General features: G+C 36.7%; 3 protein-coding genes across 3 annotated transcripts in view; 2 read left to right on the top strand and 1 right to left on the bottom strand.

Moving 5' to 3' along the window:
- LOC139117624 (hyalin-like) overlaps positions 1-8,838 on the top strand; it is a 26,274-nt gene extending 17,436 nt beyond the window's left edge. The window contains exons 15-22 of the mRNA XM_070680866.1: positions 124-369; positions 889-1,134; positions 1,455-1,703; positions 2,208-2,450; positions 4,559-4,804; positions 7,014-7,361; positions 7,618-7,713; positions 7,966-8,838. Of these exons, the coding sequence (XP_070536967.1) occupies positions 124-369; positions 889-1,134; positions 1,455-1,703; positions 2,208-2,450; positions 4,559-4,804; positions 7,014-7,361; positions 7,618-7,713; positions 7,966-8,837 (2,546 nt within the window). The 3' untranslated portion in view covers position 8,838. The remainder of the gene's footprint in view (positions 1-123; positions 370-888; positions 1,135-1,454; positions 1,704-2,207; positions 2,451-4,558; positions 4,805-7,013; positions 7,362-7,617; positions 7,714-7,965) is intronic.
- On the top strand, positions 8,838-20,211 carry LOC139116941 (uncharacterized). Its single transcript, XM_070679676.1, has 8 exons — positions 8,838-9,794; positions 11,242-11,364; positions 11,722-11,849; positions 12,271-12,484; positions 13,189-13,350; positions 13,886-14,181; positions 15,244-15,417; positions 16,589-20,211. Exons 1-8 carry the CDS (start codon positions 9,260-9,262, stop codon positions 16,718-16,720), a joined length of 1,764 nt encoding a protein of 587 aa, XP_070535777.1. The 5' UTR covers positions 8,838-9,259; the 3' UTR covers positions 16,721-20,211.
- A 642-nt stretch (positions 20,212-20,853) lies between these two features.
- Positions 20,854-26,610, bottom strand: part of LOC139117625 (uncharacterized) — a 28,435-nt gene continuing 22,678 nt past the window's right edge. Inside the window, exons 19-23 of the mRNA XM_070680867.1 lie at positions 26,285-26,398; positions 25,781-25,898; positions 24,889-24,985; positions 23,516-23,615; positions 20,854-22,759 (exon numbers count right to left, since the gene is read on the bottom strand). Of these exons, the coding sequence (XP_070536968.1) occupies positions 22,628-22,759; positions 23,516-23,615; positions 24,889-24,985; positions 25,781-25,898; positions 26,285-26,398 (561 nt within the window). The 3' untranslated portion in view covers positions 20,854-22,627. The remainder of the gene's footprint in view (positions 22,760-23,515; positions 23,616-24,888; positions 24,986-25,780; positions 25,899-26,284; positions 26,399-26,610) is intronic.

Here is a 26,610-nt window from a genome sequence, read left to right on the forward strand (position 1 = left end):
AATAATGGAAATATAAAAATATATAACCATGAAATGGATCGAAAACTTTAGACTGATTGATCCATTTTTGATGTATGACACTGTAGCCAGATAACATTAACAATGTTCCTTAACATTTTGTAGATGATGAACCACCTGTGTTGACGGGCTGTCCGAATGACACGACCGTGGAAACTGGTCAAGGCATGAATTCTGCAAATGTTTCATGGACGCTTCCCTCTGCAACTGACAATGAGGGAGTGGCGCCAACTGTCAGAACCACACATCAGCCTATGTCATCATTTCCTATCGGAAATACGACCGTCGTTTACACGGCAACTGACGGTAGTGAGAATCAAGCCGAATGTATATTCATCATTACGGTATTAGGTAAGTTGGCAGTTGGATGTGGCTCCTTGATTTCTATGCTTAAAATCTTTTTACTTGCTTATCGCCACAATTTTCCATTCAAGTTCAAAATTAAATAGGTGGTTGGGCGGTACAATGAGGATGTAACAAATGTGACAGAGTTCGCATTTTAAGAAATTAGTGACTGTTCACAAAACCATTTTAAAAATAGTTTGATACTGCTATAATATTATCCTATTTTGAATATCCTATAGAGTGGGGTTAAACATTTAAATTTTACTTCGAGGGAACGTATTCCATGCCACATCAATTTGTGATACGATCACTGACTGACAACCCTGGTTAATGATCGATTCCCTGGCCATTTAAGATTGAAACATGGCCGACATATTTTTGCCGGAGACAGATATGCAATATTTGTAATTTTCCGTTTCTGTAATCACGTTTCTGCAAAAGTACTTTGTAAAACACTGAAAAGTGATTTGTTTCAATTGTCTCTTTATCATCTTCTTGAAAATTTTAATAATTTTTACTTCACAGATTTAGAACAACCTGTGTTTGGAAGTTGTCCTGGAGACATCACTGCTTACACAGAACAGGGATCAACTTCGGTAAATGTTTCCTGGACGGAACCAACGGTTTCTGATAATTCACGTGAAAACGTTTCGTCAGTGTCTTCGCATCGGCCTGGTTCATCGTTCCAAATTGGAAGTATGAATGTCACTTACACGGCCACAGACCCCTCCGGAAACCAAGAACGATGTGATTTCGTAGTCATTGTCAAAGGTATATTACTTTAACCTTGCCAAATGTGAGACAAGTTAGTTCAATCCTTGATTTATGACATTTTACGAACCCATTGTTTTAGTAAAGCAACACGACAATAGACAAAGATCTGCAGCTTTACTTTGAGAAGGTGTAAAATGATTTCATTCCATCACTCGGCCTGATTGGCTGAGGAACACAGGCCGAGTGATGCGACATATGTTTTCGCTATATGGAGTCTTTCAGAAACTAAGTACTCGGAGAGCGCTTATTTAACCTTGAAGTTGTTACGACATGCTATCTCTCTGAGGGGTAGTAAACACTGAAATGTATTTCTGCAGATTTTGTGGATACCGAACCACCAGTGTTTACGGGCTGTCCCAATGACACGACCGTGGAAACCGACCAAGGAATGGATTCTGCAAATGTTGCATGGACGCCTCCCTCTGCAACTGACAATTCGGGAGTGGCGACAGTAAATACCACACATCAACCGATGCCCTTCCCTATTGGAAATACGACCGTCGTTTACACAGCTACAGACAACAGCGGGAATCAAGCCGAATGCACGTTTACCATTACTGTAGTAGGTGAGTATCCTATCTTTGACAGTTGAAAATCGGCGCCAAAATCTAATCTGAGTGCCCTTCTTCGGTATTTCTTTTGTTCACGACATTTTGAGTCAAAGAGTCAAAGAGTCAAAGAAATGTGATAAGTACGAATTACTCTTTTACAAAACATGCACGCTTGCGCAGTGACTGTTAAATAAACAATTATGATAAGGTTATTCCCGCTTCCTCAAGAATCATAATTGAGTATTACCTTTAACGTAAAGATAAAAACGTTGCGGCTTTTGGAATTTTCGCTTTTACTTTCATTAATATTAATTAGCAACCTTTAATTAATGTCGAATGTGATCAATATACTCGCCATTTCATAGAGCAGTCACTTATCTGTGTGAAAGTTGAAAGGGGGATTTTCGTAATCAGAATTTGATTCCGTGACTTTATCATTTTGCCGATATTCTGCGGAGTTTTTTTTTGTTCCAGTAATTGAATGAATGTATTTCAATTAAAACAATCCTTATTTTACAGACTTGGAACAACCTGTTTTTGCAAGCTGTCCTACAAGCGTCACTGTTGACGCAGAACTAGGGTCAGATTCGGTAAATGTTTCTTGGACCGAACCATCGGCTTCTGACAATTCCAATGGTTATGTTTCGTTAGTGGCTTCCCACCAGCCTGGTTCATTTGTACTCGGAAGTACAAGTGTCACTTACACGGCCACTGACCCCTACGGAAACCAAGCAAATTGCGATTTCGTCGTGATTGTTCAAGGTACGATATTCACGTATTTTCTTCAAAAGGTTCTTTTCGCATTCTAAGCATATATGGTTAAATTATCAAAGTATCCGGAAAACATACATATCGTATCGAGACCAGACGAGCTCATGTCATGTGAATTAAACCCACAGCTTCTGGAACAATTTTAAACACAAGGGTAGACCTGCAGAATAAGTGACACAGTCGAAGCCATATGCCTGCAGCAAAACTCTTCGTTGTTTGTTATTCTAATAAACAGTAAAGTAATAGTTTCAGTTCGCTTCGGTAACAGTTTTTTCAAAAGATATGACTTGATGAGCACTTTAAGTGATGTACAGCACGAGTTGAGGTAATATGCACCCCGAAAGTGAAAGACTTAAACTTTTGCCAAAACTTTCCTTAATGAAACTTTCAGCCATTCTCTTACTAAATCAAGAATAAAAATCGGGGGTCAACATGCAAATTGTTGTACTAGAGAAACAAATAACCAAAGATTTATCGATATTTAAAATTCAAAATGGCTGCCATCCCTGTGTTAACTCTATGGAGAAAAAATGAAATTTTCGATTTTTGAAAAACTAAACCAGTGTTAAAAGTTTTCTTACAACAAGAGCTTTAAATTGAACCCCAACAAGAGGTATATCAGAAAGAATTGTAAAAGTCCTAATATCTCCCCGAGGATCGTTCTACCTTAAAGGAAAAGTTTTAGGCAATTTCAGGTGTGGCCTTTTAGCACACACAAAGTGATCACTAAGATGTCATGGTCAGCTTGTTTATTCAAGGGGATTAAGTTTGTATTAGTTATCAAAAATATTCTTCACATTTCAATTATTATCAAATACTTTTCTATTAAAAAACATATGACTATCATAATTAATTATTTACTTAACAGCCGTTTCGTTTCAGAAGGTTTTAATCGAAATTACCACTTTAAATTGGTGGAAAGGGTGATTGATGTGCTGTTTAACAACAAAAAATTGATACCATCATCGTTTGAAAATGAGTAAATAGGGGATTCGGTTCCAGGAACAGACTTGCATTTCTCCGTGAGACTTAAATCAGTTATGCAAACAAGAACCATGCGGCCTGCAAAATTTATATAACTTATCGATTTGAAGTCAAAAATATTTTGTCTCAGACATATTCTTACATGTTTGACGTTTGCAAATCACAAACAAATGACCTGTACGGTAAAAAACACAAAAAACACTTCAAGTATCTCAAAACAATTGAAAGACTGACATGCAGGCTGCAAATGGTGTCAGTGTGTCGATAAGTGTGAGCACATCACGCCAAATACGTGGTCACATTTTAACGATAAAGGCAAAAGGACGGGTGTAACACACGTATCACATCTATCAACGTGATAATAATATATGCCGAAAAGGTATATATTAGGAGCAAGAACCCATTATTTGGAATATTCTTGATTAGTAAGTGTCTAGCACAGATGGTGATGTCTCGTCAAAAGTGACTACATGCTACAGCATATCGAATCAATGGGGACGTGACGGTATATATTAGGAGCAAGAACCCATTATTTGGAATATTCTTGATTAGTAAGTGTCTAGCACAGACGGTGATGTCTCGCCAAAAGTAGCTACATGCTACAGCATAAAGAATCAACGGAGACGTGTACACGCCATTTGCAAATTAAACTAGTATAGATCCCTTGATAATAATAGTAGCAGTAAGAGATACAGGCACCTAATGTATAGTTATATGCCTTTGTTACAGGAAACCTTTACCATAAAAGTTTAACTCAAGGTTGAACAATGTTCAGATTCCTTTGAATATAAACATCTAATTGTAATCTCTTTGCATCAGCTTTGAGTTCGCGCTTGAATTTTTATGACACACCAAAAATACGCAAATTGTCCCTGGCAATCCACAGTCTGTATATCGATATAATGTACGAAATGTGATGTTCAAAAGTTTTTTGAATGTAAAATATCTACGCAAACCACAATTTATACTTTCTATTATTCTGTAAAACAAACAAATCTCGCATCGTTAACATAAGCAATTGTAAATTACACTCACACTTATGCATAACTTTACAGCAATATATTTCTGTTTTCATATTTACCTAGTACCTAAGATCATTTCACATTCCTTTCCAGATAATGAAAAACCCGAAATTACAAACTGCCCCAACGACACTATCGTTAACGTTGCTCCGGGACAAAGTACAGCTTCTGTTACGTGGGCTGAACCTACTGCAACTGACAATTCCGGTATCTCGCCTAACCTGACGAGCACGTACCTACCTGGATTCGAGTTTCCAGCTGGTGAAACACGGGTGAGCTACGTTGCCACGGATAACTCCGGCAACCAAGGCACATGCGCGTTTGTTGTCACTGTTGCAAGTAAGTTTTCTGGGTTTTATGTCAAGACCGTGATAGAACAAAAGTTGTGCAAGTGAATTCCACATTGATTCAAATTACTGATCTTGAAATGTAATCATCACACACTGACATATATATTTGAAACAGTGGCTTTTAGTATAGAATGTGTGATAGATTTTCTTTCTGTCCAACCGATTCTGCATTCGTTCTAGATCTGTTATATTGCCAGAATTCCTAATTTAATCTCATACTGTTAGTGATGGTATATAAGGAAGATAACTTAAATAAGCGTGAAAGGGTTGCTTTTTATCTTTAAGTTTGTAACCTTCAATAAAATGACTGCAGATTTGCAAGTCTTCGTGATTGGGTATTACCCCTAAAGGGTAACCTTTATTTATCATTAATCGATGCTGGATCATGTTGTGAAACAAGCCAATAACCCCATCAGGCTTTAAATTTATCTTATTTGAAATAAAATATATACTCGAACATCGTCCAGCGGAGGTATAATAGCCATCGGCTACACATCTCGGACAACACTTTTACTGTACGATGATTTCGGACATAATCCCGTATTTGTGAATAACCACTAATCCAATTTTTGGTCCATTTTTACAAGGAAGTCAAAATTATAGCGTCTTAAGAAAGCCCAGTGAAACACTATGCCGCGTGGCTGCTAGAATATTACGAATGAGTTCAGCGTATCTGCTAAATGAACAGATAAGTCTTACTGAAAGTTGTAGTGCAGCTGCTTAACTTCACGTTAATTCACATGTTTATTGACTGACTGTTATTTACTGTATGGCGTACATATCTTAAGCTGTATATTTTTGAATTAGAGTTTTTTAAATCTTATCTTGTCTTTCCTGTGTTAAACTAAGGCTTTTATATGAGGTCAAAGGTCAAATGGCGGCTATTAACACCAAAAGTTACTGTACTCAACGCTTATGTTATTAGACCCGGCATCATAGAATAGCGAAACTTACTGTACGGCGAGACACCATAGGTTATAGTCGCAGCTGTAAAATGATATTAAATGTACTTTTCCAATTAATATCAGCACATCTCAAAATTGGCATATTAGTACATGTATACTTGTTGCAAGCTCTTATTTCATTCGAGAATGTCTGAATAGTGGTTTTTGATGAAAATGTGGGGACAATTCTTGAATTATCCCTATTATATCCTTTGAAACCTGCAAAAGCCTAGCATAAATGTATTGCACCGAACTATCAATGACAATGACATATACTCAATAAACGTACGTTAACCCTCCTTGACCTTGATATAAAGTTACTGCAACAACATAACATAATGTGAATACATAGATTGAAGTCAAGGACATGACTTTCTAACATTCAAAATTAAAAGAAAGATACAGTAACAGTCTAATTAACTAGAAAAACTAACAAACCGACCAACGGTAAAATCGCCAATACTTGAAAAAGAAAAGGCATTAGTCAAAACAGAAAAGCTTGTCTGAACACTTAACAAGCTTCACCATTATTTAGCCTAGTTTAACGCTCGAGCGATAGCGAGTGCATATATAAAGTGAACTGTTCAAAATCCAGTGGTATATCAAACCAGTATATTGATGGCGCAAATACTGAGATGTGATTGGTCGAGACGCGATAACAACCATGGTATATTGGCGATATACTCGATTTTGACCAGTTCACTTCATACATGCACTCGCTATCGCTCGTGCATATATGTCGTGAACTGGTCAAAATCGAGTGGTATACCATCGCTGGGTGTGATTTATTGCTATTATATCATAACAGTATATTGAAATTCTGGCGTTGAACGTCATAAACGGATTTTTGCTCAAGCTGAGAGCTCGCGTGTATGCCAGCCTTGGTATATCGCCAATATACAACGGTTCTTTTCGTGTCTCGACCAATCAGATCGCAGTATTTGCACCATCAATATGCTAGTAGATTTAATATATAATATCATCCAGTCATGGTGATAGTACATGTATTACCCACATTTGTAGGCAACGGGGAGCCTCAGAAAACTTTGGGCTATGCACTCTGTCGACATAAAGTCAAGAGTAACAGCATATCCACTCACATCAAGGGAGGACATTTGCAAAATGAATACGGAGACTGGACAATGCGAATGAGTCTGGGTTCTTCCTGACTTTGTAGCATAGTGGATATGTTTAAAATGAACTCTAAATTATTACAAATGTACTGATATAGGTACCTTTTATTTTTGTATCCAGTTCCAGGTAACTTCACATTTACAGAGCAATCGTATACATTCCAAGAAGGTATCAACGTAATATCAATTCCAGTTCACCGTATTGGCGGAGCAGATGGTGATGTGAGTGTCGATTTTGGTACTCAGGAACTCCTTGCAACGTCTCCCGAGCATTTTCTCTCAAAGTCGGGTACATTGCTCTTTCCTGATCAAATCACTGTCCAGGATATCAATATTACCATCGTAGACGATGAGACTGTTGGTGAGCCCAACAGATTCTTCCTCATCAGTTTGAGTAATCCAAGTGATGGAACTTTCCTTGTGGACCCTTCTACTACATTCATAACGATAGAAGATGATGACTTCACAAGTAAGTTATATCTGTCTATTGGAAATCCTTTTAATTTGTAATATATGTTAACCACTGAAATATCAAATTCACTTTGTCATTAAGTGGACTTATTCATAAAAAATGCTTCTGTCTTGTGTAGGATTTTGTTTGTGAGACACAAAATGTTGTACAATTATGATACCTTGTACTTTTGTATAGAATTTCTTTCTATCTAACATAATTCTAGCTTGACTATTCCACCATCCGTTTACATTCTTTTCACTACTTTCTCTAGCAACTGCTGGTCCAACGACAACAAAGAGTACATCCAGACCAACAACATCAATGGATATTGTCACCGCAAGGACCACAAGAATTGAGACCTCGCAAGGTAATGCAGCTTTGCATACCTGTCAACAAGTGAAAATTTTACAGATACTGATGATATTTTGCAAGTTTAAGAAAGTCGTAAGAAACCATTCATTTCATGCATGTCTTAATTTTTCTTAATTTTTACTGGCCTGGCAGACAATAAGCAAGTATATATAAATATGTATGAAGAAGATTTCATGATGTTATGTTATGTTTACAGCGTTCAATTTTAGTTCAGACTAATTGTTGGTATTACAAATTATCATTTCAGTTTCAGATACAAATACCAGAGGTCCAGCATCTACACCAATCCATCCAAGTACGCCACTATTGACACCGACAGGAATTACAGCGTCAACATCATCTTCAGAATCAACAATAGACAATACATTATCTGTGACTGGTGGTAGAGATACTACTATACCAGCAACAACGGAAAGAACAGCTGATGTTACCACCAGATTTGCCACAGCTGACAGAAGTACGACCCCGGCAGCAGGTCAAGGAACTTCACGAATGACAACCATGGATAGAACTGCAGCTGCCACTGCCAGATTGGCAACCCCTGACAGAACTACAACTATGATAGCTGGTGAAAGTTCTACAAACGTGGCGACCACAGATAGAGCTTCTGCTGGTACTACCAGATTGGCAACTTCGGACACAACTGCAACTGTACCATTTAGTCAAAGGACTACAAGGCCATCAAGTATAGATAGAACGTTAGCTGGTACTACCAGAGTGACAACTTCGGACACAACTGCAACTGCTACAACAAGTGAAGGAACTGCAACTGTACCATCTAGTCAAAGGACTACAAGGCCGTCAAGCACAGATAGAACGTCAGCTGGTACTGCCAGAGTGACAACTTCTGACACAACTGCAACTGTACCATCTAGTCAAAGGTCTACAAGGTCATCAAGCACAGATAGAACGTCAGCTGGTACTGCCAGAGTGACAACTTCTGACACAACTGCAACTGTACCATCTAGTCAAAGGACTACAAGGTCATCAAGCACAGATAGAACGTCAGCTGGTACTACCAGAGTGACAACTTCTGACACAACTGCAACTGTACCATCTAGTCAAAGGACTACAAGCCGTCAAGCACAGAAAGAACGTCAGCTGGTACTACCAGAGTGACAACTTCTGACACAACTGCAACTGTACCATCTAGTCAAAGGACTACAAGGCCGTCAAGCACAGATAGAACGTCAGCTGGTACTACCAGAGTGACAACTTCTGACACAACTGCAACTGTACCATCTAGTCAAAGGACTACAAGGCCGTCAAGCACAGATAGAACGTCAGCTGGTACTACCAGAGTGACAACTTCTGACACAACTGCAACTGTACCATCTAGTCAAAGGACTACAAGGCCGTCAAGCACAGATAGAACGTCAGCTGGTACTACCAGAGTGACAACTTCTGACACAACTGCAACTGTACCATCTAGTCAAAGGTCTACAAGGTCATCAAGCACAGATAAAACTTCAGCTAGTACTACCAGATTGGCAACCTCTGACAAAACTACAACAATCACTGCTGGTCAAAGGACAACAAGAATGGCCACCACAGATAGAACTTTAGCTAGCACTGCCAGAGTGGCAACTATTGACAGAACTACAACTGAGACAGCTGGTGAAGAGACTACAAGAATGGCAACCACGGGCAGAACTTCAGCTAGTAGAACCAAAGTAACAACTTCTGACAGATCTACAAGTGTGGCAGCTAGTCAAGGGACTGCAAGAACTACAAGCACGGGTATTACTGTAGCTGGTACGTCAAAAATGGCACCCACAAGAGGTACTGTAGCTGATACAGCCAGTCTGGCTACTACAAGACTTGCAACAGCAGACACGACTGAAGAAGGTACTACCAGAGTGGCCACCCTAACCGGAATTTCAGCTTCGACAGCAAGTCAAAGTACGGCAGGAACAGAAGGAAGTACGGCTGGTACAATACAAGTTACAACCACCGACGGACCTGCAGGTACGACTACTCGTCAAATTACTACAAGAAGGACAACAAGGGATAGAACCACAGCTGCAACAAGTGGTCCATATACTACAAGAATGGCATCTACAACTGGCGTACTTGGTGAGTTTTAAACACCTAAAGCATCCACAGGCTGACCTAAGGAGTCACTTCATTGTCTTGGTCTACCTACTTTTTTATAGAGCCTATTGCATTACCACAGTTTCACTTCAGTATCCTAAATATAAAATAATTGTAGTTTTTTAATATCTTTCTCCTTTAAATTTGCTAGTCATTTATTGATTCAAAGCCTAAATTTTCTGTTCTGAAACTATTTAGATAGACCAAGTCTTAACAATAGAATATTTCTATGATCCATGTGCAAAGATAAACATTTGTCCAAGAGTAGACAAACTCTGAGGAAGTGATGTGCAAAAAATGGCTAAAGACTGGAGTTTTGAATGGTAGCAACCACTTTTGCACTTTTTAACCGCAACCTGTTTCAGACCTGATTATGCCCGATTTAAATGTTTTCTTGAAGGAATGACAAACTGGTAGATTGGTGGATAATCTCTCTTTATCAACTAAACATGTCAGTACATTCTAGTAAAACAAACATTATTAACACTTTGTAATACCGAGTATCAAGATATACTACCCTTCTTGTACAACAACTTGTACTATCCGGAAAAATGTGTTTGAACCATGACGAATAAGTCATTTTCTGGCGGAAACTCATTTAAATAAATTACACATTAGCAAAATTCATTGCAGGACATGTCTCTTGAGGATCCACGAAACTATAATGTAACTTCGCATATTATTACAATATCGTGCCTTCAGCATCAACATTTTGAGACACCCTAGTCGGTCAATTGATGCCACATGTAGGCCGTTTATTATTAGATGTATAAGACGTTTTCAATCTATTGAAACTGTAATAATGAAACAGGTGATGCAAAGTGACTCAAATGAAGCATCTGAAATGTGTTTTTTTGAAAGACATATAGATGGTTGCTATCTCGTATCACAGTATTTTTAAGCATATGGGCAAAAAACTGTATGATATGATCGAACCTTCATTCGAATCGTGTAATTCTGTAACCTTGAAAAAGTACATCGTTATTTATTAACATACATTGATTTCAATGATTGGTAAGACTCTGCTCTTTTATCTGAGTTTCATAATTATGGGTACAACAATGGTTTCACTCATTACTTATACAACAATACATGATATGAACCAACGTACAATCAGACCAACCACTGGCATATAAACCGCCTTCAAGATGTTTCAAAATTTATAGCACCTGCAAAGACGAACTTGTTGTTACACAATTCAATGACTATCAGAGGTCTAAAGAAGGGTTTTCATTGCGTGTCTAATTAACTAACAGCGGCTTGTTGTGCTTGTAAGACAAGGACGACCTGTCCAGTTATGATCGTGAAAATTTAGTGCTTACTTAGTCTGAAACAGTGTGACAGTACATGGTTATCTTTACTAGACTTTTCATTGGTATGAAGGGAGAAAACCAGGCCTAACGGTATCTATTTTTTGTTTTACATACAGGCGTCGACGAATGTGCAACTGCAACGTCTCCCTGCCCATCTGACAGGATATGTCTTGACAGACCAAGAGGATACACATGCGCTTGCAAGCCAGGATTCTTCGATGTGAGAGGAACGTGTCGAGGTAAGTTCACGTCAAATCTTCAATTTTTATAAGCCATTGAAAAGGTCCCATTTTATAACTGAGCGGATGCGTAGATGTACGTGAAATGCGGGACAGGGAACGCTTATTGCTTTGCCAATGCTAAAGTTCGTTTATTCATAACGTAGGGAGTATTTTAAGTGATGTGCAAGTCATTAGTGCTTTTGTGTCTTGTACTGGTATTTGTCATGAATTTTGTGTATTTGACAGTCACCTACTCAATTGCTCAGTTCAGTTTTTGGGATTAATAATTTAATATTGAATTGAATTGAATTGAACAGAACTGAATTGATTGAAATCAAGAATGATGATTAATGGAAGCTATTTATTCTGTTGCAGCTGCGGCGATAATTCGATTGAAGATGGCTCTTTTGAAGGTCCGAGGTCTGAGGGTAACATACGACGATGAATATATTAATCCGTATTCCGATCAATACAAAGTTGTGTGGGCTACAGTGGAAAATGCAGTAAGTTTTAAGTGAACTTGAAGTCATATCTTTCTTCCATAAACTTGTTTTGCGTATCGTCCTCTATACAAGCTAGGCTAATCAAATACCAATTGAAAGACCTCAGAAATGAGAGACCAGAACACAGCCAGATGGGATGATGCAAACATCACCACTTAGACTCAGTCTTTCTGTAGAGAGATTAATGCACGCACAAGTATGTACAGGAATTTTGTTATCGAGATGAAGTATTCTGTGTAATCGTTTTCGTTTATTGGCACAAGAGAAGCACATAAAATGTTAATGACAGTGTCAATTTTAGGAGGCAGTATACTATATTATTGACATGATTCGTCAAAGTTTTTCAACTGGAAAAAATAAGCAGATAGGACAAACAACGTGATCATACTTTTTTAATAAGTATCTTTGACATTCTTTTCAGGTCAGCTTGGTGCTGAAGCAGAATTTTACGGTTATATATTTCGGAGTTCACATTTCCTTCTTCTATTCTGGTAGTCTGGGCGTCGAGATGCTACTATATTTCGATCCGACATCTGCACCGACCAAAACTGAGGTCGAGAATGTCCTCACCAAAGCAGTGGCTGAGGAACAAATGGAGTCTCTCACTGTAGTCCCCGATTGTATTGAAGCATTTGGTAAGCAATAAGGCGTAAACGACCATTTCGTTTTAGTCAGGCAAGCGACGGGCCCCAATGATTCACATATAAACATTGTGGATGTATAAATATCGACACGTTCTTACGCGTGTGTGAAACATACTGGTCTTGTTTTCACACACTGAAAATAGTCTCATACACCCCGCGTAGAATAACTTCATTGTGTATGCGCGAAATTATCCCAATGTATCAGTTTATTCGCATTAATTTTTTTATCTTCGGTCAGAAATACATGAACGAGATGAAGTCTTTGGTCTTAACAGGCTGCCGAGGGAGTTCGTCATCCGATCAATAATAATGTTCGTGCCGTTATGTCCCAATATTATAAAGAATCGAAACTGCTGGTCTGTCTTTCTAGAACAAATACTGTATCTTCTTATTAAGAAATACGGTTCTAAAGAAGTTGGAGTGCTTTAAAATGAGTCAAAAATGCCTGCATTAGCATGCAGGCGTTTTAGATTTATCATGCAAATCATGAAAATGATGCTTGCAGGATTCACGTTGTAGTCAAAATATGGAGTTGGAAGAGATGGGCGTTCATGATACATGGGAACAAGCAAGCAAATATAAAACTTGCGCGTGTTAATTTTTACAGTTGTTTTTAACCATCTACCTTCCTAAATGTTGGGTTAACATAAAACAAAGACTTTAATTACCCTCGCCGTCATTCGCTTTATTTTCAGCTGACGAGGACAACCCATGCACTCGGCCAAGCGGTAATGATTGCTCTTTAGATGCGCTGTGCGAATCGATGGAGAGTAGCTTCACTTGCCAGTGTAAGAGCGGTTTTGACGATTCATCTGCAGATCCCGACGAACGCCCAGGGCGCCAATGCGAAGAAGAAGGTAGGACTTCGATGACTGTCGTTGATTCAAGACATTGCAAATTAAAGAATGTTGGTTTTAATATTGTCAAGGTTAACAGATATATAACAATCCAATAGGAGTAAAGTGTACGGTCGTTTTTTGTTTTGGTTTGGCAGGTTGCATCAATGATGATGATGATGATGATGATGATGATGATGATGATGAAAATGATGATGATGGTGGTGGTGGTGGTGGTTTTGGTGGTGGTTTTGGTAGTGGTGGCGCTGATGATGTACAATTTTCTGTCACCCTGAAAGATGATGATGTCACTTGAAGGGATAAACACTCTAGACATGTAAAATTCGGGCAAAATTTTTAATGTTGTTTAATTTTATCACAGCAATAATGGGGAAGATTATAATGATGATGGTGGTGGGATGTTCTTGTTTTTGTTGTTGCTGCTGATGATGATGCTGTTGTTGTTGTTGTTGTTGCAGTTGTCGTGATAAACTGTGTTGTCCTTTAGTAGGATGATGATGATAATTATGTTTATATCTTTATTCTTTACGAACAGACCGATCACACTTCAGGATAATGGCAATCACCCTCGGTTTAATCTGTGGAATTCTGTCCGTTGCCCTCGTGGTGTTCGCAGTTGTGTACTGTTGTATCATCCGCAGGCATCGCAGAGCGGACAGAACCAAGATGCCAGTACATCCCATCGTCGAATCAGAGGGCCCCTTCTACCACTGGATCGGCAGTCAAGGTATCGACAGAATGTCTGGCACGGAAAGTGAAGCCACAGAAGATTCAGATGACAAGAAGATAAGCCATCTTCAGAAGAATATGATATACGCACCACAACAAAATGTATCTATAACTGTTCTTTTTTGTTGTTCTTTCTCCAAAGTCGTCATATTCAAATAAGGCCAAAAAGAAAAAAAGTATTGTTTCTGGTCATTGCGTCTTTAAAAATGGGGCAGGCGATGCACATTTATTTTAGTTTTTTTTTCAATTCTGGGCCGTAAGTCATCTTTTAAAACGATTGGAACTAATTTGGGATAATTGGATCTTTATATTGTTCAAATTTCTAACAGTGTTAAGTGCTCTAAAGCTGAATGTTGCAATAATTACAAATTTACTCATAAAACCAAGTGTATTGCAGAAAAGAGAAAATCAGATGAGCTTACATTTGCAGATTAGACTAACACTACTTCACCATCCAATTATCTCAAATTAGTTCCAATCGTGTTTTTAAAAACACATAGTTAATAGATATTTTGTCATATATGTAATGAATTTTGGCCATTTGAGTTGGGAATAGTTTATGTGAAGCTAACAAATTTTCTTCTTTGATACGTCATTTCAATTGTTGATCTCAGCTACATAGAAAGAGAAAAATAGATGCTGACGCGAAGGCTTCTAAGTAATGCGCACTGACCACGTTTGGCTTTTTGCTTAAAAATGCATTTACTTTCGTATTGAATTTGGCTGTTATCAGATGCAAAAATGCCAGTAGTAACTTCATTCATGGGGTCGTTCATAGGGTCACATGGTCCCACCTGGTTTGTGCAGCAGACCTAGCTGTTCGGATATTTTGACATCTTGTTGTTTAATGCATAGAAAACGAATGGGTGTCCTGATATATATGTGCCGTGAGTTCAATGATACAGCTATCTCAGTGAGACAATCGACATAACAGTGTCTTTCACTAAAACAAATCTGTATTGCAAGAACAAGCGTATTTTTGACAAAAAAAAGATAATGCACCATTTTAATCAACAGTAAGCGTAATGCAATTACTTCCATTGAATATCTGTCTTGAGAGAAAACCTTTGCAATATTTATGCAGAACAGGAGAAGTATCTGTAAAGAAAAGGGCATTGTTTGCCTGTTTAAGGAAATCGTTATTGTGATTGAATTTCCCGCCAGGGACAGACTGACAAGGAAAGCCGACCAATAAGCAAAGCAAGACGATCCGAACAACGGCGTCCCTCAGATGGACCTGGTGTAGGAGCGAACCTCGACTACGGTGACAAGGGATTCTTTACTCCATACATTGCGACAGGCGAGGAGGCTGAAAGGTTGAATATCAAAGGTAGAAAGGTAATAGACGCCTGTCAGACTTATCATTACAGCCTCAATAGCTGCGAATTTTATGGTTCATGTTTTAAAATGTGCTAACTTAATCTCGTGTAATGAAGTATCACTGCTCGCTGATTTGGACCATGCCTACTCGTTTTTGTAACAGGCTGAATAATAAACGGGTGCCGCACTCATAAAATGGCGCCCCACGGAAAGTACAAAAAACAGTATTTCCTGCACATACACATCGTGATCGTACAAGCATGATGCCATTTACTTGAATGCAAAACACTTGATGGCCAACATTTTGTTGTTGTAATCTTTATTTTCTATATCCTATGATTAACTTTTGAAAATGGCGGGAAATCTAAAATGATGTTAAAATGTTTGAATCTACATGCCACTTTTCGAAAATTATGACAGTGTTATACACTATTTCAGTGTTTAATGGGTCTTATTCAAAGAAATCTCTTGGAAAACTAAGGATATTTTAGCTCGGTTTATTACACATTCGCAGCTATTACGGCTCTAAAGTATGCTTAATCACAAAGTGTTACCCCGTGAAAACAACGCATTGTGCATAAAATGCAACCTTTTTTGTCTGTAATTTAATTCTACATGTAGCCAGTATTAAAATTCACCACATAAACGATAATTATGGAAATCACCCGCAACATTTTCTTGACCAGTTTGCAAATTGCCATCTCGATATTTCAGGAACACTACAAAAATCTGAATTCCTTCCGCTGCTGAAAAAACAATCAGAAGTTGCGGCTAATTGAACACGATTGGAACTAATTTGGGATAATTGGATGGTGAAGTAATGTCGATATAATATGTAAATGTAACCTCATCTGCTTTTCTTTATAAGTTACATACTTGTTTTTATGAGTAATTTGTAATATCGCAACATTCAGCTATAGGGCACCTAACATTTTTGAGAAATTTGAAAAATATAAAGATCCAATTATCCCAAATCAGTTCCAATCGTGTTATTGGCTTTCAATGTATGATATCCGTAGATCAGTATAATAAACGGATATGTATATCTAGGATATCAGTAATGACATGTACTTCAGTATATTTAAAAGGGAAGATTTCCCCTGTAGCTGGTGCAGGGAATTTTAGCTCAATATCGTATTTTGATGTATCAACGAATGTAAATTGATGTCGATATGGTTTCTCATTTCAGAGCCGCCATGAGCGAGATCTTGAAAAGGAAGGCTCGAAGCAATACTCGTTCAGCGGAAGTTTGCCTATTCCAGAGCGAGACTATCCAATACCCCGGGCGCAAATCGGCGGGAGAAATAGTAGAATTTATTAACCTGGCCGTGGTAGTGGTTTTTATTTCAGCAATGAGGAGGAACGGAGGAGCGACGTAGAGGAAAATTGCACTCATAGTCATATTTATCCATACTTCTATTTTTTCTAACAATATATGTTATTTTCATACCGAGAGAAAATTATGTAACATGTAAGTTGGAAAGATGTTATATATCTGCTTCAAACGTTTAAGGCGGTACGCGCCTCGAAATAGAAAGCCTTAAGCTTATACTGAATTGTCCCCAATGAAACCTTAAACCATTTCCTTTCGGTATAAAGAATAAACATTACCGTGCAAAATTCAGGTAGTAGAGACAAATGTCCCCATATTTACCGACACATGAAATTCAAAATGGCGTTCATCCCTGTTTTAAGTCAATGGGAAAATTTAATTTTTCGAGTTTCACAAAAATAAGACAATGAAAGCTTTATTTACTCTATGAGCTTCAAATTTAGCATCACAAGCGGTAGACCAAAAATGTATTGTAAAAGTTCGTAGAAGTTTGAAAGTCTCCGAGGCGCTTTCTATCTTAAACACTGTCATCAAGGTATTGTTTAATACCATAGAAACTAAGGGTGCATATTTTTTTCTTTTTTGTATTGTATGATTGCATATATACCAAAAGTTACATTTATCAGAACATTATACTACCCGGAACTGCATGTGAGCCAGCATGCGACAGGTTGTACAATTATTTTTAATTTAATTCATGTGTTATAAGTGTAGTCTGTGTATAACCGCTGTTGGTTTATATTATACAAAGTGTCATACTTGTCCGCCCCTCGTACAATGGTTGATACCCAGCTAAGTTGATCGATCGATCGATCGTTTCATTAGATAGATACGTATCATACTTGCGTTCAAATCGACTTATATTGATGGGCATGTACAGACTGATAACACCTGCATACAAATCTGATATAGTTAATGAATTGTAGAATGATAGAATATATCATGATATTTAATTCATTTTGCATGTCATTCATAAAGAACGTTACAGCGTTCCCGAATGTGACTACAGGCAAACTCTGAGTTAATGAACGATGAATTCAGTCTCAGAATAGTGTCATTCCAAATTCCCCTGGATACCGTCAACGTCTTCAAACGAAAGGGTTTGAGTACCCACATAGCCGTTTGGTTTTGGGTGCCTCCTAAGATGCAAACATAAATAGTATCACGTACTTGAATAACGCAATAAGAAGTACAAAACTTAGTCGTAATGTTGCAAATCTCTTCATGACATCTAAATTTGTCGCGACAAGCAAATGTACCGAGCGTTACAAGTGAATGCATCGATTGGGGCGGGGCGCTAGGGTTTTCTCAACTGGATGTTATGAGTGCATTTTGTATTTTAAAAATGTGTCACATAATCAGAAAAATAAATAATTTCGTGTTGTGTGTATCATTCCAATCAATTGTTATCTTTTTTAAGGAATAGCATAACAATTATTGGGGAGGGCGCTGAATAATCACGAGTGATCAAACACCGACGTGCACTGGTACAGATTTGTGAAAGTGTTATTAACGGCTAAAGGGGTTTAACGGCAGAGATTCTGTTTTATACTGCAGTCTTTTTCGAATGTTGGACTTTTACCTTGGCAGGATTGATATCAGAAACCACTATGTCAATCGCGTTGTCAATCAAGTTCTATCATACTCCTTCATTTAGTGGGACATTTTCACATAACTCATGTATATGAGACTTTCAGTATTCACTAAACTACTTTTACCTTTATAATGGAAGGTGTACAAAAGCATTAACTGAGAATCTGATATTTATCTGAATTGTTCTAAGTCTTTGTCATCAAAAGTGACGAACATAAGATTAGACAATTGCACAATTTAACAGAAAGTATATTTCAATCCTTACATCGTGTTTGAAAGTAAAATGGGATGCAGCGACATTATTATTAATGAGAAATGTACAACAAATCAGTGCCACGACCATAAAATAGAGATAGTAAATTCTACAATTGAATAATTCGTTGAATGCGATTGTAGAATTTTATTTCCAAAACATTGTCTAAACCTAGGGGTGAGTGCATTCCTACGAGCCTATTCTTTAAGTTGTGAATTGGAAGTTAGTGAGTTCAATCCCATGGGGAGGGGAAATTCTTACTTTATGATACATCCTCTTCAAATGTACCAATGCAATAGTCTAACGATGTCAGCATTAACATCTACATATATCTTATTTTGTGTTTTACAAATTGTATGGGATATGATTTTTTTCTATGATAATGGTGTAAATCGAGAATAACGAGATCCGTTTATTTATATCTATTAAATATCTGATAAAAAAAATGCATGTGCGGTGTTGTTTTGCTCGCCCACAAAACTAGCAAAACTAATTTTAAGAATCTGACTTTTATGCATGTATTACTTTGTTATTACAAGAACAATAAGTTATAGTAAAATTAGGATTATGGTATTCTGCATCTTGAAAGAAATACAGATATTCGACAACTAAAACCTTCAATGGCACCTTTATTATTTGAAAATAGGCAGTTTAGATACATGGAACCGTGTCAGCGAATAAAATTTAGTATGAGTGCGCGCACAAAAACAAACACAAGGAATGGATGAGGTTAACATTTTTTTTCTTTCTTTTTACAAACGTATTACAGCACTGTAAGTTCTTCAAACAATATGTTTCAATCACCATTACATCATTACCAGTTATTATATTTAGTACAGGGAAAGTGCCATTTTGCTTTATTAATAGTTGGACTTTGACATAGGATGAGAATACATTTACGAAACGAAGCCTCGAAGGAGCATACATGGCACTCGAGCGTTAATTTTGTGATTGTTGTCAAATTAGTGTTATAGATATTTTTGACCATTTGAGTTCATCATCCTACATGCAAAGTTCAGACGAATTGCATACAAAATGCATTTAACAAGATTGGAATTTATTTGGGAGAATATGATATTATAGTAATGTTTGCTGATATAATTATTAAATTTAAGTTCATTTTTCTTTTTCTGCAACTCACTTGTTTTTATTGGTAATTTGTAATATGGAACTTTCACCCATAAGGCATCTAAAACGTCAGTGAATTTGGACAAGCAAAAGATCCTATTATCCCAAATTAATTTAAATCGTGTTATTTTTTAAATGAATTTATAATGCCATATGTAATATTTAATGACAAGAGCTAATTGGGCTCAGAGTTATCATTTCACACAAGGCTCTCAAGGTACTCACAAAATTATCCAGACACTGTTTTAAACGCTTAAATGATCTGCTACGACATACATTCATCAATTTAATGGCCATATTCTTTCTTGTCTTTGTTCTATACGGTGCAGAATTTATGTGTTACATTCACTTCAACAAATATAGCTCTTGTGCAATTAATAGAGATTTTGTTATATGAAAGCAACTATTATAGATTTGAATGGATAGAGTGATTCACATTCGACAGTCTATGCGAATTCAATTTTATTTTACTTAATACTTTTATAATCACCTCATTGCAAATACATTTATAAGAAGTTCTTTTTAATTTATAGACAATAGTTTACACTATTGCAAATACATTTATAAGAAGTTCTTTTTTAATTTATAGACAATAATTTACACTATTGTAATTAACAACTATGATGTTCAATGAATACTGTCATCACTATAATATTCATATAAATAAACAGGGTTTAAACGAGTCATGAGTCACTTGTAACTTTAATGTACAGACTCTATATCCCTTCATCACATCGTATTATCCGTTTCAAAAATCGACTGAATCATAATTGATTAATTTTAATACACTGTGAATATTTCTCAACAAAAGTTGTCCCATACGTGCCTAATTGATATCCACCCGCCACTTTCCAAACTTGCAAAAGAAACAAAGTTTTAATTTTACTCCCTGCGCTCAATAACATCAAGACATCTTGAAGTAAACTTGTATCAGCATATACACATCTTTTTCGAAATGAGCTGATTCATCAGAATATCATGTTAGTTTACAATCTCAACAGCTGAAGGTCTAAGACCGCGTGTATTGTAAATTCAGAGACTTTACCCACTTTTGCTTTTACAAAACGCCAGGGCATTTGCCACTGTTATATTCGACCGGCCGACTTGTATGACATTCGCCATAGGAAGTTAACGATCATACGCGCTATCAGTGTTGAGTTGAAAATTCTGGCCCAGAGGAACTCAAAAGGAAAGTTTGTTGATATCATTCTGATTAATGTTTTGTATGTGTTGTTCTTGTTTATGTCCTTCATACTCTATATAATTTTTAATAATGGTTAGCTTCTTCAGTCATATAATTTTCAGAAAGGACCATTCAGAAATTAAGCAGACGATAAAAATTATAGCAAATAAAACAAATGCGAATTAGGGTCAATATGTTAAAACGACGACACAATATACGTGCAAGGTGATAAAGAACTATAATTATTGGCTAATGAACCGCACGTCTTTGTCATGAGATTACAGCAATATCTCAATTTCTCAAAAATCAAAATATCTCAGATATTCTCTGAATTTTTCATATTGAAGAATGAAACATTTATAACAGAATGGGCAAGTATTCTAAACAGTTATCACTTCATTTTAATTTTTGAGTCGTCGGCGGTTTACCCCAAACAAGAACGACTGCACTATACCCGCGTTCAGTCACAGACCCTCGAGAAAAACCTTTCGCGGGTTTATGGTTCAATCATATGAACCGATTTCCATTTAAAGCGGCTTTAAACAAGCTGTAAATGAAAGGTACACGTATAATGGTATTAAAACAATAATGACAACAATGATGGCAAATAATGATGTATATAAGTTGAAAGCACAAAATCCTGCAGACGTAAATGAATGTTCATCATCTTCACAAATACAGTGGACGTCTGTCTCCTTAACTTCACAATCTTCATAGTCACAAATCAAACCGAGTTTTTCAAATCAGCGAATTTAACAGTAGGGGTGAATAATGCATATCACATAACACATGATAAACTCGTTTAAGATGACACGAGCAGTTGTACAATACAGATAATATAACCTAAGTAAATTTATGTAAATGCAAATCACATCAGAGTTGAAACCGTACTGTTCCATTTTATGTCAGATAACAACATAAAGCACGATTGGAACTAATTTGGAATAATTGGATGGTGAAGTTACGTCGGTTTAATCTGAAAATATAAGCTCATCCTGCTTTTCTTTTTAAGTTATATACTTGTTTTAATGAGTAATTTGTAATATTGCAACATTCAGCTATAGGGCACCTATTACTTTTGAGAAATTTCAAAAATATGAAGATCCAATTATCCACAATAAGTTCCAATCTTGTTAACCAAATTTGGCAAATGGAACATAAAATGAAATTCACTCAACCCCTCTAATGACGTCATTTATAACATAAAATGGATTAGTGACGCTTCAATGTTACCTTGCTCTTCATTCGAGCGCTCTAAATTTTACATTAGCCTACAAGAGGTGACCTGAAAACCTTTTCAGGTGAAATGGTAGCATAAGCTACTTTAAAAATCATACTTTCTATCATCGCTGCTGTATACTTTGCATATTGCATGTGGATCGGCTAAATAAGTATCCTTTAATAGTTAGGTACTGTAACAATACTAAATGATAAAGAATGTTACCATTTAGTATAGGATTTGAGGTATTTCTTCCTGAAATGATTAATGGATTAAAATAGCTGAGCGATATCATTTTATGTGGTGTATTTTATTTGTATATCTATTGGTAGTGTAAGGCTATTGGACTTCATTTGTCGACTCCAACACCTAAGAGATTCAAATTACCCACATAATACTGGCTTTTACACTTCAATCTCTTGTCGTGTAAGAGTGGAGAGTAGGCGTGCGACCCATTCTTTCACTTAAACTTCAACCATGCGTGGGTCAGAATCATGTTATCCTTGACCCCATCCGGAGTTATCCTTGACAATGCAGCTGTCCAAGGCAGCTGACAAGGCAACTGCCTTGTTGTTGACCTCCATAGTTGACATTCTCGTAACCTTGATGCTGACCAGAACAATTTAGAGAAGACGTATTGATAAGGTAATTCTGTAGTAAAAAAAAGTAAAAAACAGTGTTATCGATGTATGTTTAGCTCGATCCGTGTAATTTGAGTATGTTCGTGTACCCGAGAGTTGTCATGAATGCTTAGTCGATTATGAAAGCGTCACATGTAGTGTTAAAAATAAGTCTAACGAAAGCTAACAATATAACCAACTTTAGTTAGGACGGCAAACGATCTTGAAGAACTGTCAGGTAAGCTTTACAATGCGGGCAAAGTATTTGATTTGAATAAAGTCTTTGGCGAAATAATGTTTCATTCATAATTATATTAATGTCGACGAACTTCATAAGAACAATGGCGTTTGTAGCTTATATATTTCATGATTAAACGTAGATTATCACGTCATTAAATGAGGGTAAACGGCTTTCGGGGAATATATTATCATCAAAGATGTCTGATAGAGCAAAAGAGTCTGCATCCATCAAATAGTAACAAGGAAACAAGAAAAACTGAACACGATTGGAACTAATTCACATTCGATGGTGAAGTAATGTGTGTTTTATATGCAAATGTAAGCTCATCTGCTTTTTTTCTAAGCAATTCACTTGTTTTTGTTAGTAATTTGTAATATTGTAACAATCAGCTGTAGGACACATAACACTTTCGAGAAATCTGAAAAATATGAAGATCCCATTATCCCAAATTAGTTCCAATCGTGTTCCAGTGATTTTCACGTAGACAGGCAAGTAATCCTTTCGGCAGTGAGTGCGGACTGTAGACGCAAACAACACACTACTTACACCAAGATAACAGTGAATGTTATCAATTTCTCTCGTCAGCTTCTTAAATTTTGGTCTGTCCTTTGGATTCCGTCTCCAACATTTCTTCATCACCTCATGGCTGTTATTGCAAGATAGAAGCACAAGCGCACATCATTACTTTTATGGCATGTTACATTCTAGTCTTATATGTTTTTATTACCCTTTAATTATTGCATAGAATTAACAATCATTAATTAAGAATGGACCTTAGAAAGTGGATGGAGATGGTTAAATTATCCTAAGAAACTACAGTACAAAACATAACTAAAAACAATGGCAGTCATTCTGCATTGTGAGTAAAATCGTCAGCTTCTTAAATTTTGGTCTGTCCTTTGGATTCCGTCTCCAGGCTTACCATGTCAACCAGATTTGTAAAAAAGCCAGTCACAGCTTATACAACCTCCGACGTATTCGTCATTATTTGAATCAAGACACTACTGAAATTCTTTTTCACGCTCTCATTAGCTCCCACCTCGACTACGCCAATTCAATCTTATATGGCATGCCAAATCAGCATTTTAATAAATTACAGCGTGTCCAAAATGATGCAGCAAGAGTGGTAATGCATCTGAGAAAGTATGATGGTGTGACTGACTCACTGATCCAACTACACTGGCTTCCAGTAAAGGCCAGGGTTAATTTCAAAATTATCTTGCAGGTCTTTAAGGCTCTAAATGGTATGGCACCACAGTATATTTGTGACTTGGTAGAAAAAGTCAGCGTTAATAGGTATAATCTGCGGATAAATTCCGGTATGAATCTTGTAGTACCAAGATCTTTCAACAAGTATAATGATCGTGCATTTGCAGTCTGTGGTCCAAGGTTATGGAACTCACTCCCACTTGAATTAAAGTGCATAACAGAAATTCAACCTTTTAAATCAAAATTAAAAACTTTTCTTTTTAAACAATTTTATCAACTGCACTGATTAATTTTTAATATTATTGGACATTTTATGAGATTTTTGTTTAAATCTTGTTTTGTATTTTTATTGAATGCAATACTTTTTATTGTTTTACTTGATGTAAAGCGCTTTTGAATATTTTATTGTAGAAAAAGCGCTATAGAAATATATTAAACATTAAACATTAAAATATATACAATTGAAGGTCGATAGGAAAAATCTTAAAGGCCTCTGTGTCAGGTACAATGCAAAAAATGTCAAACTGTTGCGAAGACAAGAAATTGCTTGTCGGAATCCTGTACACCGCTCAGAATGATGTTCAATCGCTTAAATATAAAACCTGATTGTCCAATAAGCCGTAACAGTCGTGAGTATATGATTTCAAGTCTAATGAAACATATCGAGAAGGTATCTGTGCAGTATTAAAGAAAAGAACAGCCAATCTTACACAATATAAAGGCATTTAGTTGGTTTTGTCAATCGGTTTCCCTTTTCAAGCCAAACCACAATGTCCTTCGGTGTGCCTTCATAATATGGCCTGCGGCCTGTACAAGACAAGAAGATGTAAGCATGTCAAATACGGTCATATACCAGATCGAAATGTGAATATGTCAAAATTTAGGAATAAAACTGAACTGTCCGTATGTAAGTTTATTTTGGGCATTTTACTTCAGATATCCGTAATTACATACACTGTCTGACATTCCGTAAACTATCTTCCCATTTTTGCGCTTAAAAAGGTCTAACTGTGACGTCATTGCTTGCCAAACAGATGAGTATTTAGAACGATTATCACGAATTATAATAAATTTCCATTGTTGAAATTGGTTACATTCTCAGATTCTGTCATTTTGAAATGAATTCTTGTGCATTTTTAAGTGAATTTGATGCAAAGGGTTTATTTTCTTTTCCGTGTTTCAGATCTGTCCGCGATGAGTATACGCTGACTTGTTTGATCTTAAAGCCGGTCAAACATAATTTGTGGTTGGGTATTCAATTCTCACAAAAAATATAATGACGGAAATAAGACAAACATAGGCGTCAGTTGGAAGAATTCTGAACAATGAAACGTGATTTCAAACCACTTTTGTTGTCACTCTCATTGATGTGATACGGGTGCATGCGCGATGCACTCTCAGAGAATACAAAAAGGGGAGAATTTTTATTTCGAATATTGATTCCTAGACGATATAATCCTGAAATTAAAGTATGCAATGAAAGCTAATCTTGTTCGGATGCGATTTTAAGATAATGACGATGATGATGATAATGATGATGATGATGATGATGATGATGATGATGATGATTATTATTGTTATTATTATTATTGCTTAACATACCAAAGGACATAATTTCCCACAAAACAACACCAAATGACCATACATCAGTTCTCTGATTATATATCGGTTGAGATACATTAATACACTCTGGTGCTGTCCAAAAGACAGGTATTTCAGTCTGTGAACGAAATGAATACTAATATCAATGAAATATCGAATACAAAAAACACTGAGTACTCGAAAACTATCGCCGTGTCTCAGATATGACACTCTCTCTCTCTCTCTCTCTCTCTCTCTCTCTCTCTCTCTCTCTCTCTCTCTCTCTCTCTCTCTCTCTCTCTCTCTCTCTCTCTCTCTCTCTCTCTCTCTCTCTCTCTCAGATAAAGAAATCAAATAATACATGCGAAAAAGATCATGTTTTGATTGTTTGCATGGTAGATGAATTCCACAAGAATGACATGTTCTTCGCAAATGTTTTAAGCAAGTTGTGCTTTTTTAGTGAGTATGTACTCCCAAGACTGTTACATAACAACATATGTCGCACATGTAAAACTTATGCTTTACCTGAGCAGTCGGGCAGTATATCTCTCCAATACGTGATAGTCCAAAGTCGGCTATTTTGCATATTTCATTATCACCGACCAGAACATTTCTCGCTGCTAAATCTCGGTGTATTATCTGTAGTTACAGGACGGACAATATACAGTTTAACTGATATTGAACATAATTATCGTGTCTTCCTTTCGTGATCGTAACTCACGAAGGAAACGCAGAGATTATGATGCAATTTTGAAGGGATATCGCCTTTTCTTTGCAAACCTTGTCACTTAGATAAAACAAACGTCTTGTTTTTTTCATTAAATAAACATTTTGTACAACTATTCCGGTAG

The sequence above is a fragment of the Ptychodera flava genome, chromosome 18, assembly GCF_041260155.1.
Source record: "Ptychodera flava strain L36383 chromosome 18, AS_Pfla_20210202, whole genome shotgun sequence".
Lineage (NCBI taxonomy): Eukaryota > Metazoa > Hemichordata > Enteropneusta > Ptychoderidae > Ptychodera > Ptychodera flava.

Coding starts and splice junctions, on each gene's coding strand:
- LOC139116941 (XM_070679676.1), top strand. CDS start 9,260: ATGGCCACCACAGATAGAACTTTAGCTAGCACTGCCAGAGTGGCAACT. Junction 9,795..11,241: donor ATCTACAACTGGCGTACTTG/GTGAGTTTTAAA, acceptor TTTTACATACAG/GCGTCGACGAATGTGCAACT. Junction 12,485..13,188: donor CGATTGTATTGAAGCATTTG/GTAAGCAATAAG, acceptor CTTTATTTTCAG/CTGACGAGGACAACCCATGC.